This window comes from Erinaceus europaeus, chromosome 17 (assembly GCF_950295315.1).
Source record: "Erinaceus europaeus chromosome 17, mEriEur2.1, whole genome shotgun sequence".
Taxonomy (NCBI): Eukaryota; Metazoa; Chordata; class Mammalia; order Eulipotyphla; family Erinaceidae; genus Erinaceus; species Erinaceus europaeus.
The window spans coordinates 30,533,977-30,549,155 of record NC_080178.1 but is presented as its reverse complement, the minus strand read 5'-3'; the positions used below and the strand labels follow the sequence as shown (position 1 = coordinate 30,549,155).

The 15,179-nt window shown below is 34.1% G+C and overlaps 1 protein-coding gene across 5 annotated transcripts in view; it reads right to left on the bottom strand.

Annotated features, from left to right (window-relative positions):
* Window positions 1–15,179, bottom strand: part of IMMP1L (inner mitochondrial membrane peptidase subunit 1) — a 62,955-nt gene that overhangs the window by 38,637 nt on the left and 9,139 nt on the right. For 2 of the 5 annotated variants that reach the window (XM_016195011.2, XM_060176642.1), the window contains exon 2: window positions 12,248–12,360. In XM_016195011.2, the coding sequence (XP_016050497.1) occupies window positions 12,248–12,271 (24 nt within the window). In that variant the 5' untranslated portion in view covers window positions 12,272–12,360. Of the gene's footprint in view, window positions 1–2,558; window positions 2,679–5,595; window positions 5,853–12,247; window positions 12,361–15,179 lie in introns of those variants that run through there. The other 3 variants (XM_016195009.2, XM_060176644.1, XM_016195010.2) reach the window with 3 other exon arrangements.

Below are 15,179 nucleotides of genomic sequence, written 5' to 3'. Positions count from 1 at the left end.
CTACAAAACTTTTCAGATGCTTAGCTGAATGACTGAGTATGGCACAAAATGAGAAAAACCTATTGGATACAAATACTGTTTGCCTATAAAAACAAAGATGTGTGCGTTTGCCATCACAGTTTTAACTGGTCAGGAATTCCTTTTTGCAGTAATTTTTTAGAGGATGTGTTTGTTAATTCAATTTGTAAAGATGATATAAATTGTCTCTTCACTAGTGAACAGAATTCCAGTATTGGAATTTGTCCTGGAACTGTCTCCAAAAGCAGTTAGCAACCACACCAATATCACCAGTTAGTTATCAGCTGTCATCATTATTCTGCTTGCAAAAAAAAAGAAAAGTCCCTATTATACAAGACTTTGTAACCAAGATTTAAAAGTAAGTGTGTTGACTGACTGACTGTGTATGTATGTGGTTAACTGCCACCAGGGTTACTGCTACAGGTTGGCGCTAGTACTATGAATCCATCACAACTGGAGGCCATTTGTTTTCTTTCCTTTCTATTCTATTTGATAGGGCAGAAGAGAGTAGGAGATAGAGAGGGAGAGAGAAGGATAAACACTTGCTAATCGTCCTCCCTGTAGGTAGGGAGCAGGGGTTCAAACCTGCGTCCTTGTGTTCTTGTGTCCTTGCGCATAGTAGTATGTGTGCTCGCCTACATTGGCCACCGCCCAGTTCCCTTGACTGTATGTTTTAACACTTTACTATTACTATACTGCCATGTCATGCCTTAAAATGGATTGAATCTTAGACCAGTTAGTGACATCCATTCCTATCAGAAAGAAGATAATGGAATTTTTCTACCTCCTGAATGATATTCTACAGAAACTGTCATAACTCTAAAATGTGAAATATTCTGCTTTCATAATATGGAAGAAAGAAAAGAAACTGAAACAGGGAAATTAAGGAACTATTCAAAATCACACAGCTCATATGCAGCAGATATCAAACATTTCAATTCTAAAGACCACCAGTATACTACACTGCCTTTCAACAGAATGAAATTATTTGGAAACCATAAAACAGGCATGGAAGAGAGGTATACTGATGTGAAAATTCGGTAGAAAAAATGGAAAACAGTTAACACCAGAAACTCTAAAGAGTGGTCTGGGAGGTGGTGCAGTGATAAGGCTTTGGACTCTCAAGCATGAGGTCCTGAGTTCGATCCCCGGCACCACGTGTGCCAGAGTGATGTCTGGTTCTTTCTCTCTCCTCCTGTCTTTCTCATGAATAAATAAATAAAATCTTTAAAAAAAAAAGAAACTCTAGATCTAGAGATTTCTCTATCTTTAGATGTTTCCAGGAATAAGGGTATAAGTCTAAGATCTTGGGTGAGATCTGAAAAAGTAAGTTTAGGAGTGATTTCAGAGTACCTACAGTCACAAAAAAGTAATGTGTTAATGTTAGTTGAGACTACCAGGTTACAGAAATTCATTAAAACTATAACTCAACCAAAGAAGTGTTTAATACCTTTTTTTCTTTTTGGTCTTAATAAGAGGAATGGTAAGTGAATGCATTAGCATTTCAAGAAGTGATGATATTAAGTAGGAACAGGTGAGGATAGGTCTTGTATGATACAGCAAATCCTAACTATGGGATTTAAAAAAATTTTTTATTTATGAAAAGGAAACATTGGCAAAACCATAGGATAAGAGGGGTACAGCTGTGCACAATTTCCACCACCAGACCTCCTATACCAACCGCTCCCCTGATAGCTTTCCTACTCTTTAACCCTCTGGGAGTATGGGCCCAGGGATTTTCAAAGTAAGCCAAATTCCCTAATAACGTGGTTATAATAATAACTATCGATCATCTTCTCAAACACCAAGACAGGAGGAACCCTCTCCATTCTCTATAAAACTTGTATTTCTCCCAACCCTAGAAACCCCAGGTTACGGCTTGTCTTCCTGCATGCTTCACTCCATGCATACCATTTAATCCTCCATCTGCTGAGCTCAACCAAATCACTGCAACCTCCTCGACACGTTTCACTTCAGATTGTGTTCAGAGACACCAGGAGTGGAATGTCAACCCTTCAACTCCAACACTCTGCCACCAAGTTGCAGATGCTACCATAATGCCAACATGACTTTCCCAGACAGAGGACCTTCAACAATGTACCCTGGACCGTCAGCTTTCCAGAGCCCTGCCTCACTAGGGAAGATAGGGACAGGATGGGAATATGGATCGACCTGCCAACGCCCATATTCAGTGGAGAACATATTGCAAATGTGAAAAAAAAAAAAAAAAAAAAAGGATAGACTGAAGCACAAGACACATCTCAACAACAATCGCTTGGCCCCAGAATTTTTAAGTTTTCTGTCTTTTTTTTTTTTCCTGTTTAGGTGTACTTAAATGTAATACAACTACGATGTTGAGATTTGCATGAAGACTGAGGTTCAAGCCCCTGGTCGCCACCTGCAGGGGAAAAACTTCACAAGTGGTGAAGCAGAGCTGCAGGTGTCTCTCTCCCTCCCTATATCCCCCCCCACTTCTCAATTTCTCTCTGTCTCTATGCAATAATTATTAATTTAAAAACAATTTAAAAAAGAAAACTTACACATTCCTAAGAGCTTTGTGATATCTCAAATCCAAGAATACTTATAGAAATACATTTTTCATAATAATTTATATAGTTACTGAAAGATGTATGCCCATGTGAGACCCAGAATGGAAGTTACTGTGACAAGTAGAGAAGAAAAAAGACTCAGTAAGACATAGATGCTGAGTGATTACACTCTGCTCAATAGCTAAGTAATACACTCACACAGCAGACTCTCCATGACATTAAAATTCTATTTCCAAATTAACTGTTGAGGACTTCATATCTGTAGTGTTAAATCTATTGTTAAAAGACTTGTTGAAAGGCTACTCTTTTATTTTCTAGAATTACAAATTTAAGGAGTTCTGATTCCCATAATCTATGAAGATCTTATCTAAATTTACTTTTTTCAGTCCCAAAAGAACTGAACTGCCATCATTTTTAATTTTAAAGCAGAAGATAGCCACTTTAAATTTGACTACTACATCAAAATAACTTGAAAACCTAATTCAAAATCCAAATCCCCAAATTTCCAGCATAAAGCTATTGAGTGAGGATCTAGGGTTTAATAAGCTCTCAGGAAGGAAGCCCACTAAGGACCTTTCTTCTGTCATTTGAGAGTACTGTGACATACTCAACATTTTTATAAACTTGATAAAAAAAAATAATGAATGGTTAAGTTTTATTTATTCCCTTTTGTTGCCCTTGTTGTTTTATTGTTGGAGTTATTACTGCTGTTGTCGTTGTTGGATAGGACAGAGAGAAATGGAGAGAGGAGGGGAAGACAGAGAAGAGGAGAGAAAGATAGACACTTGCAGACCTGCTTCCCCGCCTGTGAAGTGACTCCCCTGCAGGTGGGGAGCCGGGGTTCGAACCGGGATCCTTATGCCGGTCCTTGTGCTTTGCGCCCATTCATTACTTTAAAGCTGAATCTAAGTGGGAGAATTTTTCATTATCAAACTGTCAAATTCTATCAATAATATTTCACTGAATTAAAATATTACTTTTGGAAATTCACTAGATAGATATGTAAATAGCCAAAATAAAAGTTTATTTTATGTTCATAAGGCATAAGTATTTGACAATTTTAACAAAGACTAGCTTCCAAATAGTGAAACATCAAAATCATCCCATTCACCCATCATAATTCTCTACTGGTTATGAGTCATCTATTTCAGAACAATATAGAAGTTGTACAGGAATTAGATGATGGGTATTCATTCAAATGGAAGGCCTATCTTAGCATTATCACAGGCAGCAGTGTCTGGAATGTCCACATATGGCCGGCCCTCATCTCACTCTTTTGTTATACCTGACTTACTAATTAAAGTTTCATTCTCTCACCCTTTATCCCTTATTTCCAAAATCACCTCCCTTACTCTGACATGAGTCACCTATGCAGTATGTCAGATTAGTACTTACAGCTTTTAAGTTGTCAAGTTTCTCATAAATTATCAGTAAGATATCAAATTCAAGTAAACTTTATCTACTTAAAAAAGGATGTATATTAATATTCCTACTATAGAGAAGAAAAAAAATAAAAGCTATCTCTCAAGAATCACTCAATAAATAGATAAGTAACAGAAGTAAATCATGAACATACTAAATAAAAGGATGAAAACAAATCTTATCTTGAAAGGAAATATACTTTTATAAATAATGAAATACTATTAACTACCATAAAAAGTTAACCTGAGAAAATACACTAGCCTGCAAAGTAATTTGAGAATATACATAATGCAATTGTTATATTTAAAATAAAAATATACTGTGAAGATAGAAAATGATCTGAGTTCATTTATTTCATGACCAGAGCTTGTCATTTTAACAGAATTTTAAATTAGTTTCTCAGACAGTAAATATAAATAGAAAGTTAAAGACTTTCTTTTGTAAACTAATACAATGTAGGTCAGTAGTAAGCAATATTCTTAATCTAAATGCAACAATAAATGAAGAAATACATTTTGAAGTACAATATCTTAGAACCAGTTAAAAACAAATTCCACTTGCTAGGTATGTTTAACTGAAGAACTCTATATAAGCTTATTATATTTTATTTATTGATGTCTAGTGACCTCATAGGAAGTATTATAAAAATAGCATATGTATGTAGAGGCTTCAAGTAAGTTAATACCTCATGAATATGAAATTAAGTATAAGGAATATCGAGATTGTTTATCATGTTTTAAAATCTATGCAGTTACTAAGTTAAAAAATGGTAATATAAAAACCAAGTTCTATGAATAAATATTTTTAAAGTAAGTATTTTAGGATCATAACACTGACAACACTAATTATCTTTTCTAATCCTGGCAGTTATGTTGCATACTGTTTGGGTGACTGATGGGATAATTTCACTTCATTTTCTCTCAGTTTATTCTGGACCGTGTAAGAGAAGAATATTAAAATAATTAACACCTCTAAACAAAGTACTTGATAAAGTTTAGTTGAAGTAAAATGCTTAAAAATTCAAATTAACTATTATATCATTGTGTAGCAAATAACAAAACCCCCACTTGATACTAGAGAACTTAGACTGAGAATTTCTGATTTAAAAAAGCAAGCTATTCAGTACTGGTAGTAACTGCTTTATGACTTACATATTAAGATAATAAATTTTCACAAAAAGTCTTTTAATCAGTAGTTAGGGCAGGTATTGCCTGAGTTTTCAAAAATATGCATCTATATATTTTATACCATTAAATTACTTACTAAAGTATTTAATCACCATAAAAGGAAGCAGTCATAGTTAAATTTATGGCAAAAATTAATCCCCTTATTACACAGCTGAAATTTTGACTAAATTATTGATAATGACCTTATGACAAAAACAACACAAACGCATGCATTTAATGTTTAACATCAAATACAAATCTTTACAAATAGCAAATACATTAGGTCACTAAATTAGAAAAAAAGCATAAGCATTAGTGTACTTTTATATTTAAACATTTAATGTACTTACATTAGACATACTATCTTATAAATTATAAATTCTGTAGCTTAGAGTATAGCTAGATATTAAAATAATAAAATTATATTTTGCCTTGATCACCTGATTTTTTGATTGTTGTTTATAAAATTAATCACAGTTAGCAGAATAGAAATCACTTTGAGCTTCATGAATGACATCCAAGAGATGGGAAAGGATTAGTTCTCAGTTGCTGCCAGTTATAGCACCAGGTGGCTTTTTCTACAGTGAAGGTGTTACCGATAATCCCATTACACTGGTACTAAATCTTGCAGACATCAAAATTATCACCAAGGTTCCTTTTCATCCCATCCTTTCCAAATGACTGGAAGTCGCTTCACCTGAAAGAAGTCAAATCCACATGCAGCTGCTGTTTTAGCAGGCAGCAAACTCCCTGAGAATGCCAGTCGTGATTCAATTTTGCTGTGCTGGTGGCCCCCTATTCCCTGTCCAATAATACATCTGTTAAAAAATCCTACAGCTACAAATCAAGTTTAATCCTACCAGGACCTCATGTTGGTCTTGTCTTCCAAAAAGGCAGCAGGTTCTGCTGTCTATCTCTGCTAGTGTCTGGGGAATACCCTTTAAATCCCAGTCCTACTTAGAAGAATAAGCTAAGGATCACAAAACATGACCTCAAAAACCCTGATATGACTATATTCTGACCCACAGGCATTCATTCTAGGGGAAGATTAGAACTTTGCATAATAAGATTACACAGCAAGTGAATGATATCAAGGGACTATCCATATGCAGCCTCCTGGTTTTCTATAGACAGCCTGTGCTGGACAATATGCAGTGCAGACGAAAAAGAGCTTGGTCTTTCTAGCTGAAATAAAATAGATTCACATAAATTAGTTGGCCATTTCCAGATTCCTAAATCCCCTATTACATCTTTTATTGACAGCTCCTGTGAGGATAGCACAAATGCTATTCCTTTTTATTCTATGCTTCTATACCAATCATGCTCTGTAATTGAAATGTACATAGATTATGTCTCAAAATTAACATCTTGTTTGCTGTAATCTTGGATTACAATTGACTGTGTACATAATAAAATTAGGAAATCAATGGATGGATTTATCATCTCCAAGTAACTGGAGGTATTGTTTAAAGACTAGTTTAACATTTTGTGTCAGCCTTTTAAATACAGAAGTCACAGGGAGAAGTCACTAAAAATGTAAGCAAGTATAAGACAAAAGCAGACACTTACCCATATATACACAGAAGTTAGATTACATAACAAGTAGGTTAATGTCCTCAAAAATTAGAAAATGTAAAAAGTTTATCAAAAGAAAGGAAAATATTTTTAAAAATCAGAGCTTTTGTGATTTTCTATTTAAATAATAATTGCACAAGGTCAATTACACATGGTAAGAAGTTCTCTACTCACAAAGTAAATAGTAGTATTATACACAAACCACACTGATTACTTCAAAATATCGGATTCAGTTAGAATCAATTATAATTCAAGGTTCTATAAATGATAAGTATATATTTTAAAGTATTAATAAAGCAAGCCTCTTATATTTAAATATATGCATAGCTTTTAAAATGTAGAGAATGCTAAAGAACAATATTTCATGTATGGCTTTTGTTCTTACAATAAATTTAATGTTATACCAGGTCTAAGCAAACTGATACACAAAGAAACTCAAATACACACCTATCCAAAATATTCTAAGAATGAAAAGAAGAGTTCCTGGTATTTAAAAAAAAAAAGGCATTAAGGTATGTCATGGCAATCCTGCAAAATTAAGCTGCTTGATATCTTATAGTATGGCTTATTTGGCAAATTTGATTTGTCCACAGTTGTTGAGGAACATGCCACATCCATTACCTCCTTATTAGCACTGGGGAGTCTGGTGATATGATTTTGATTTTACTAATAAAATCAATATATACCAGTAGTATCAGTAGTAAAGTAATAAGAAACCCATATATGTATCTTTAATCATACAGCACATGGGTATGTTTTGTCTTGACTAGAGTATTACTAGAAAATGAGTGATGCAAAACACATTTCTGTTATAATACTTTAATTTAAAACTATAGAGCAACATTGTACAGAACAAGGAAGTCACTAGCTACATATGGCTGTTGAACACTTAAAATGTGATGACTCAAAGTCAAGAAGCACTGTAAGCATGAAACATACAGTGGGTTTTGAAGACTTAATAACGAAAAAGTCAAATACACTGACTACATGTTGAAAATATGATGTTGTAGATAAAGTGGGTTAAATACAAACATAACTCATATTCTACACACTTTCAGCTGAACATACACTCTTGATGGCATATTCCAAGGTTAACTGAAATTCTATAAATAATAAAAATGCTAAAGCTGAAAGTGAATGTGAAGGAATAAACATTCCAGTGTCAAATCTGATAGGGAAATTTTTTAAAGAAAGTAGAAAATGCTGTCATTTTAACTTCTACTTCATATTTCCCCCTTAAGGGTTGTAGAGAAGAAAGGATCTGCCAAATGACTGACCATCATAACAGAAAAGAATGAAGTTTAATAGTTACAAAAATGTGTTCAGTTAACATAGGTTTTTATAAAAAAATGCACTTTTGACAACTAAAAAATAGTAAAGGTCACTGAGTTCCACAGACATCAACTATAAAAATATATCTTTATCTAAAAAGAATCATGGGTTTTAAATATTTTAAAAATATGCTATACATAACTATAGAGATTTGAATTATTTAGTGTATGTGTTATGCTAATATAGTATGACCATAGACAATTGATCTTATACACTTAAAATGTAAAGTCTATCTTAATCACACCTTGGGGTGTGGTTTTAATATAAACAATAGTGTATAAGGTATTATTAAAACTTGCTTTTTCGTGTTTTAATAATATTCATCTAAAATACTAATACCAGATAAAATATAAATATCAATAAAAACAACATAAAATCTAAATAGATTTGTTATGGATTAACTACATCATTTTAAACTTTTTAGAAGTTCCTCTCCTTTCTGGTTCTAAGTATTACACACACACACACACACACACACACACACATTCTCTCTCTCTCTAGCAAAACATAGTAACAATACAAAAAAACTTTATGACAATCAATAGATGAGTGCAATGATATTCAATCTAAGTTAATCCCCAGACATCCAAATTCATGAATAAAAATTCATCAGTTTTAAATACACTGAGCCTATTAAGCAAGAACAAAAGCATATGCACAAAAGAGCTTTTAATATATTTCAAAGCCCACAAGAGCCATGGTCTCATTAAAATTATAAATTACACAAACATGGAATGAAGATTCAAACTGCAGTGCAGCTAAGCAGATTACAGAAAACCCCGCGTTCCATATGATAACACACCATGGCCCTCCCAGATGGGGGCTTGGAACAAAAAGGCCATCACCACAGCTAGGGAAAACCTCCTTGTGATCTCTGGTTTCTGTTCAGCAGATGACAGCCAAATAATATGTTGATTATTCTGTTTGTGCTGCTAAGCTTGTAAGATGGAATAAAAGCGATATGATCTATTATGAACCCAATGCTAATGTGTTGCTCCACTCATAAGTAATATACTGAATTTATTTTGAAACTATCTTTTATCTGAATTTTAGTTTTTAAATGCATGAATTAAAATAAAAGCAGGATAAAATAATATTTTATTTGATGTTATAAACTAAATAATGCAGTTGACAACTGAAAAATATCTAAGTGTTTAATTAAGAGTTAAGAACAATCATCTTCCTTCAATTTCAGCACTGTTATCGAGATAAAAATATTTTTACATAAGCAATTACACAGTTTACGACACAGAAATGCAAAATCAGGTAATACAATAATAAAGTTAATATTAAGCATATTGACATAAGACCTAAAATAGCAGGGCACGTAAAATTGTTTCTCTTCAATATGTAATAGCTCATAATCAACAAAGCATACTGAGACCATTTCTGAATATAAAAAGTATCATTGAAGTACTTATAAATGCCCATAATTTGCACATAAGCACAAGAAATCCTACCTAAAATAATTTAAAGGGGGGGCTGGATAGTGGTCACCTGGTTGAGTGCACATGTTACAGTGCTCAAGGACCTGGGTCAAGTGGGGGGGGGAGCACCTGCTGGGGTAAGCTCAAGCTTCACCAGCAGCTGGTGAAGCAGGTCTGCAGGTGTCTCTCTTTCTCTCTCTCTCTCTCTTCCCCTACCCTCTCAATTTCTGGCTGCCTCTATCCAATAAATAAAGGTAATTTTAAAAAAATGAACTTATGGGGGAGTCGGGCGGTAGCGCAGTGGGTTAAGCGCAGGTGGCACAAAGCGCAAGGACCGGCGTAAGGATCCGGGTTCCAGCCCCCTGCTCCCCACCTGCAGGGGAGTCGATTCACAGGCGGTAAAGCAGGTCTGCAGGTGTCTATCTTTCTCTCCCCCCTCTGTCTTCCCCTCCTCTCTCCCTTTCTCTCTGTTCTATCCAATAACAACCACATCAATAACAACAACAATAATAACTACAACAACAATAAAAAAAGACAAGGGCAACAAAAGGGAAAATAAATAAATAAAATTAAAAAAATGAACTTATATATAAAAGATTTAAAAAAATAATTTAAAAGAAGCTTAAATTATTATCAAGTATAATAGCCAGTATATTATCTTGTTTGGGTAGTAAACATTAAAATCTATTTTTCTCCTAAATTTTAATAGGAACTAGTAAGATTACATCTGAAAATACACTAGGAAGTTCTCTATTTCATGGTTAAACATTTTTATGAATAATATACTTGCTAGTAACAAATTAATAGCATTATTTTCCCACCCCAGAATTTATTCTGAGTAGATTCTTTTTAGTCTTAAACAGTGACCAAATGATGTATATTAAACGAGCAAGTAAGGTAAACAAAAATGAATAGTATGTTATTTCCTTAAATAGATATTTTATGATAATTAGTTTTTACTATGTCACCATGTCCTTTTTTCTGCCTAGAGGTATAGGCTAAGATTTTTTTTTAACGATTTTTAAACTTTATTTATTTAACTTGATAGGTCAAGTAGAAATTGAGTGGGAAGGGGGATAAAGAGGGAGAGAGAGAGAGAGACAGAGACACCTGCAGTGTTGCTTATGAAGCATCCCCCCTGCGGGTGGGGACAGGGGCTTGAATGGCTTCTAAAATTTTCTGTCCCTTGAAAGCTTTTTCTAACCTCCCACTTACCCCAGCAAGTCATAAACCTGCCCTTAAGCATCTAGTCCCATTTTTATAGCTACTAAATCTACATTTCTGACAAATTCTAAGCTTTCCGGCACACTGTTGAGAACCTCTGACTTTACCTGGAGATCTCTATTCCTCATGCCCTTCCCTCCAAATTACAAAACATTTTCAATAAGAATATTTAAATACTTGCCAAAAAAACCCACCATAAATCCATAAAGATTAAAGAGGGGGGGAAGTAAATATCATTTTTAATACATATATAAGTGATATAATTACACAAAGAATTATAATACTTACCATGAAAATCAGGATGTTTGTTACCTCTAAAGAAAATTATATGTTGAATGAGGGCCTCTGAGATACCAGTAGTAATCTACTGTTAGCTGGATTTTATTCTTATACTCTATAGTTACATTTCTATATAATGCTATGTTGTATAATAAAATAGCTTTATATGTTTTCTGAATATTAATATGTATTTATAGAGAATGAAGAAAGGTTTCCATGTTGTTTTTTTTTTCCAACTTTATTTTCTTGGCCTATATTTAGAATTTAGACTATAATATTTGAATAATAGGGAAATAAGTGTCTATGTCTAATTTTCCATAGTTCTAATCAGGAATGCATTTCACAAGATTTCCCAATGTTTAAAAAAATGTAGCAGACATTTTAAGATCAGTTATCCTGTTATGTCTTTGTTTAGCTCAATGTCTCACACTTTTTCCCTCCCAAGAAAATATATGCTAACTATAAACATTAAATTTTATCCAGGTGATAGTTTTATGAAAATAATACTCCTAAGTATATTTTACAATGATTTTGGGAGGACCAACGTAGTACACATACTGTGAGAATCAGTGAGAGGATATATACAGATATTCTAGTTGACATTTTAGTGTCACTCTGTGTAAGTGTGGTTCAATGTGTGCTAGAAAAAAAATGGAAGTGGAATTATAGGGGGGATACACAAAATAACGTATTTAAGTATGTTCTTGGTTTTATATAACATAAGGTAACTCAATCAGAATAGAACCCAAAGTCCTGATTTAAATTATATTGGAGATATTTTAAATATTTCCTTTGAAAAAAAGTATATGGAATTGAGATTATTAAAGAAGTAATAGCAGCAGTAACACTAAAAAGTTGATTTACATTATAAATACATACACACACAACTTTTGGAAATTGTAGAAAGTCCATCACCTGTAAGTTTGCTTCAATGAATGTTTATTACAACTTTTAGAAGCCAACAACTTGGCAGCTAAGAGTAAATTTTTAAAACAAGATACTAAACATTCTCATCATTACCCCTTATAGGAGAATTGCTTTTGTTCTATGGTTGTTTTTTTTTTTGTCTGTTTTGGTGATGCCAACATGAATTACCAACCCCTCCTTATTGAGTCCAGCTAGTCAGTTATTTGTCCATCTATTAAATGCCAACTTAAGAAAATTATACTGTGTCCAGCAGGGAGCAGCATTACTACATTCATAAAACTTAACGGGAACATGAAACCGACAGAAGGAAAATAAGGGAAAAACTCACCATAGGTCTTACTCTACAAAACATTCAACTTTGGGGGTTGTCGCAGCACTGCCGGCAAAAACACCCACAGATTTTCTCAAAGCACATATGAATGATTCATGGATTCAGAATCCCTAAAGACAGAAATTAAAATTATATTAGAATATAGCTTCTTGTATCCATTTTGAGTTGACTCAATATATAACTAAATGTCTCCCACTCACTAAGGTGCATCTTCTTAACGGTACCGTAAGATTTTAAAATTGAGGGAGTCGGGCAGTAGTTTAGCGGGTTAAGCGTACGTGGCGCAAAGCGCAAGTATCCGGGTAAGGACCCCAGTTCGAGCGCCTTGCAGCCCACCTGAGGGGAGCCGCTTCACAGGTGGTGAAGCAGGTCTGCAGGTGTCTATCTTTCTCTCCCCCTCTGTCTTCCCCTCCTCCCTCCATTTCTCTCTTTCCTATCCAACAATGACGACATCAATAACAACAACTACAACAACAATAAAAAAAAACAAGAACAAAAGGGAAAATAGATAAATAAATATTAAAAAATAATTAAAAAATTAAAAATATTTAAAATTCAGGTATTTGATGACACTTTGTATAAAACAGGTTTTTAAAGACCTAGAATATTAAAGTCCTTTATTTTCTGGGGAGTTTACGTTGAAGAAAATGAGTAGGTGATAAGATATATCAATAACCAAGAGTAAACTGGAGTCAAGGATATAAAGTAATTGATAAATCAATGAAACAGTATGGATATTTCAAGCTCTTCTAAAAAAATTGTACTCAATAAAAATAACATTCATTTCTAGATATCTGCATGAATATAGTTGATTTTAATAATCACATGGCAACAGAGAAGTAGTTTATATTGCTGGGAGATAAGCCTGGTTAGGTATTTAGTGAATATGAGAAACACACATACTATTAGAGGGAAAAAAAAAAATCTATTGGTCAGTAGCAATACGACAAAAGTAAAACATACTATTTTCATATTGCAGTTCTTTTTAAAAAGTGTTTTATTTTTAATTGCCTCCAGTTTTATCTCTGGGGCTTCTTGTCTGCATGATGAATCCACTGCTCCTGATAGCCTTTTTTTTTTTTCTTTCTTTATTTGACAGGACAGAGAGAAATTGTGAGGTGAAGGGGAGGAAGGGAAGATAGAAAGGAAGACAGAGGTATGTTCAGTACTTGCTTCACTGCTCCTAAAGCTTCTTCCCACACACCACCCCCACTAGATGGGGAGCAGGACCTTGAACTCACATCTTTCCCCATGGTAACTTGTGCCCTCAATTAGGTGCACCACTGCTTACCACTCCCCTATGTCAGTTCTTTTTTTTTTTCAGTAAATATATATTTATTCAATCCATAATAATTATCTTGGGATAACTATGGTGGTTACTGTTGGGTGGATGGGAAAGGGGGAACACACAGAAGTTTATTGGTGGGAGTGGTGTGGAATTAAACCCTTACCTATAATCTTTTTTTAAATTTATTTATAAAAAGGAAACATTGACTAAACCATAGGATAAGAGGGGTACAACTTCACACAATTCCCACCACCAGAACTCCGTATCCCATCTCCTCCCCTGATAGGTTTCCTATTCTTTAACCCTCTGGGAGTAAGGACCCAAGGTCATTGTAGGATGCAGAAGGTGGAAGGTCTGGGTTCTGTAATTGCTTCCCCGCTGAACATGGGTGTTGACAGGTTGATCCATACTCCCAACCTGTCTTTCTCTTTCCCTAGTGGGTAAGGGCTCTGGGGAAGCAGAGCTCCAGGACATATTGGTGGGGCTATGTCAGTTCTTATGACTGAGAAAAGATGTTAGTGTTTTTCACTGAAAACCAAATTTCTGTTGTTAAAAGATAACAATATATGCATATTCACAATAAAATATACATATTACATATATTTCATATAATATACTCTACCACATATCAATATATAAACACATATCTAACACTTAATAAGTCACATGCGAAGTGGCGTCTATTATTTTACATTTAAAGTCTTAAATTACTTGCATAATATGAGACAGAGTAGCTAGAGTATACCACTCTGGTAGATATGGTGGTGGGAATCAAATTGGGAACCTCAGGCATACACATCCTGTATTCTACCAGTGAAACCACCTCCCTAATCAGTTCCCATTATTTTGTTCTGGTTAAATGGCATGAGGACTTTGAGTTCAGTGTACGATATCAAGACCAGGATGACTAATAATAATCTTATTAATTCAACTAAAGCTGAAAGAAACTGATTTGTCCATCTAACCCTTTAAGGTAAAACTATTATTTCTAATCATTCTCAGTCCTTAAAATCTTCCTTTTATCCAATTTTTGTTTTTACGTTAATGGACTTTTAATTTTTTATCAAGAAATGGTTGTCAATAATATCCTTACATGCGTTATTTCAGCATTTAAAAATTTATAAAACTAGCATATTTTACTATGTGTATTTAATACTCACTTATCATATAGGGATTTAGTAATGATTGACAAGATTGAGCCTATCCCACTAGAGAAAGATAGAAACAGGCTAGAAACAACCATGCTCAGCACAGAAGCAATTACAGAAGCCAGACCTTCCACCTTCTGTACCCTATAAAGATCGTTGGTCCATACTCCCCGAGGGATAAAGAATAGAAAAGTGTGCAATGGAGAGGATGGGATACTGAACTCTGGTGGTGGGAATTATATGGAACTGTACCTCTCCTACCCTTTTATCCTATTTCTTTTGCTTTTTTACATCTCTTTTCTGACACTTTTTTTAAAAAAGATTTTTTAAATTATCTTTATTTATTGAATAGCCAGAAATCAAGAGGGAAGGGAAGACAGAGAGAGAGAAAGAGAGAGGGACACCTGTAACATGCTTCACCACTTGCAAAGCTTTCCCCCTGTAGGTGGGGACTGGGGTCACGAACTTGAGTCCTTGCACATTGTAACATATG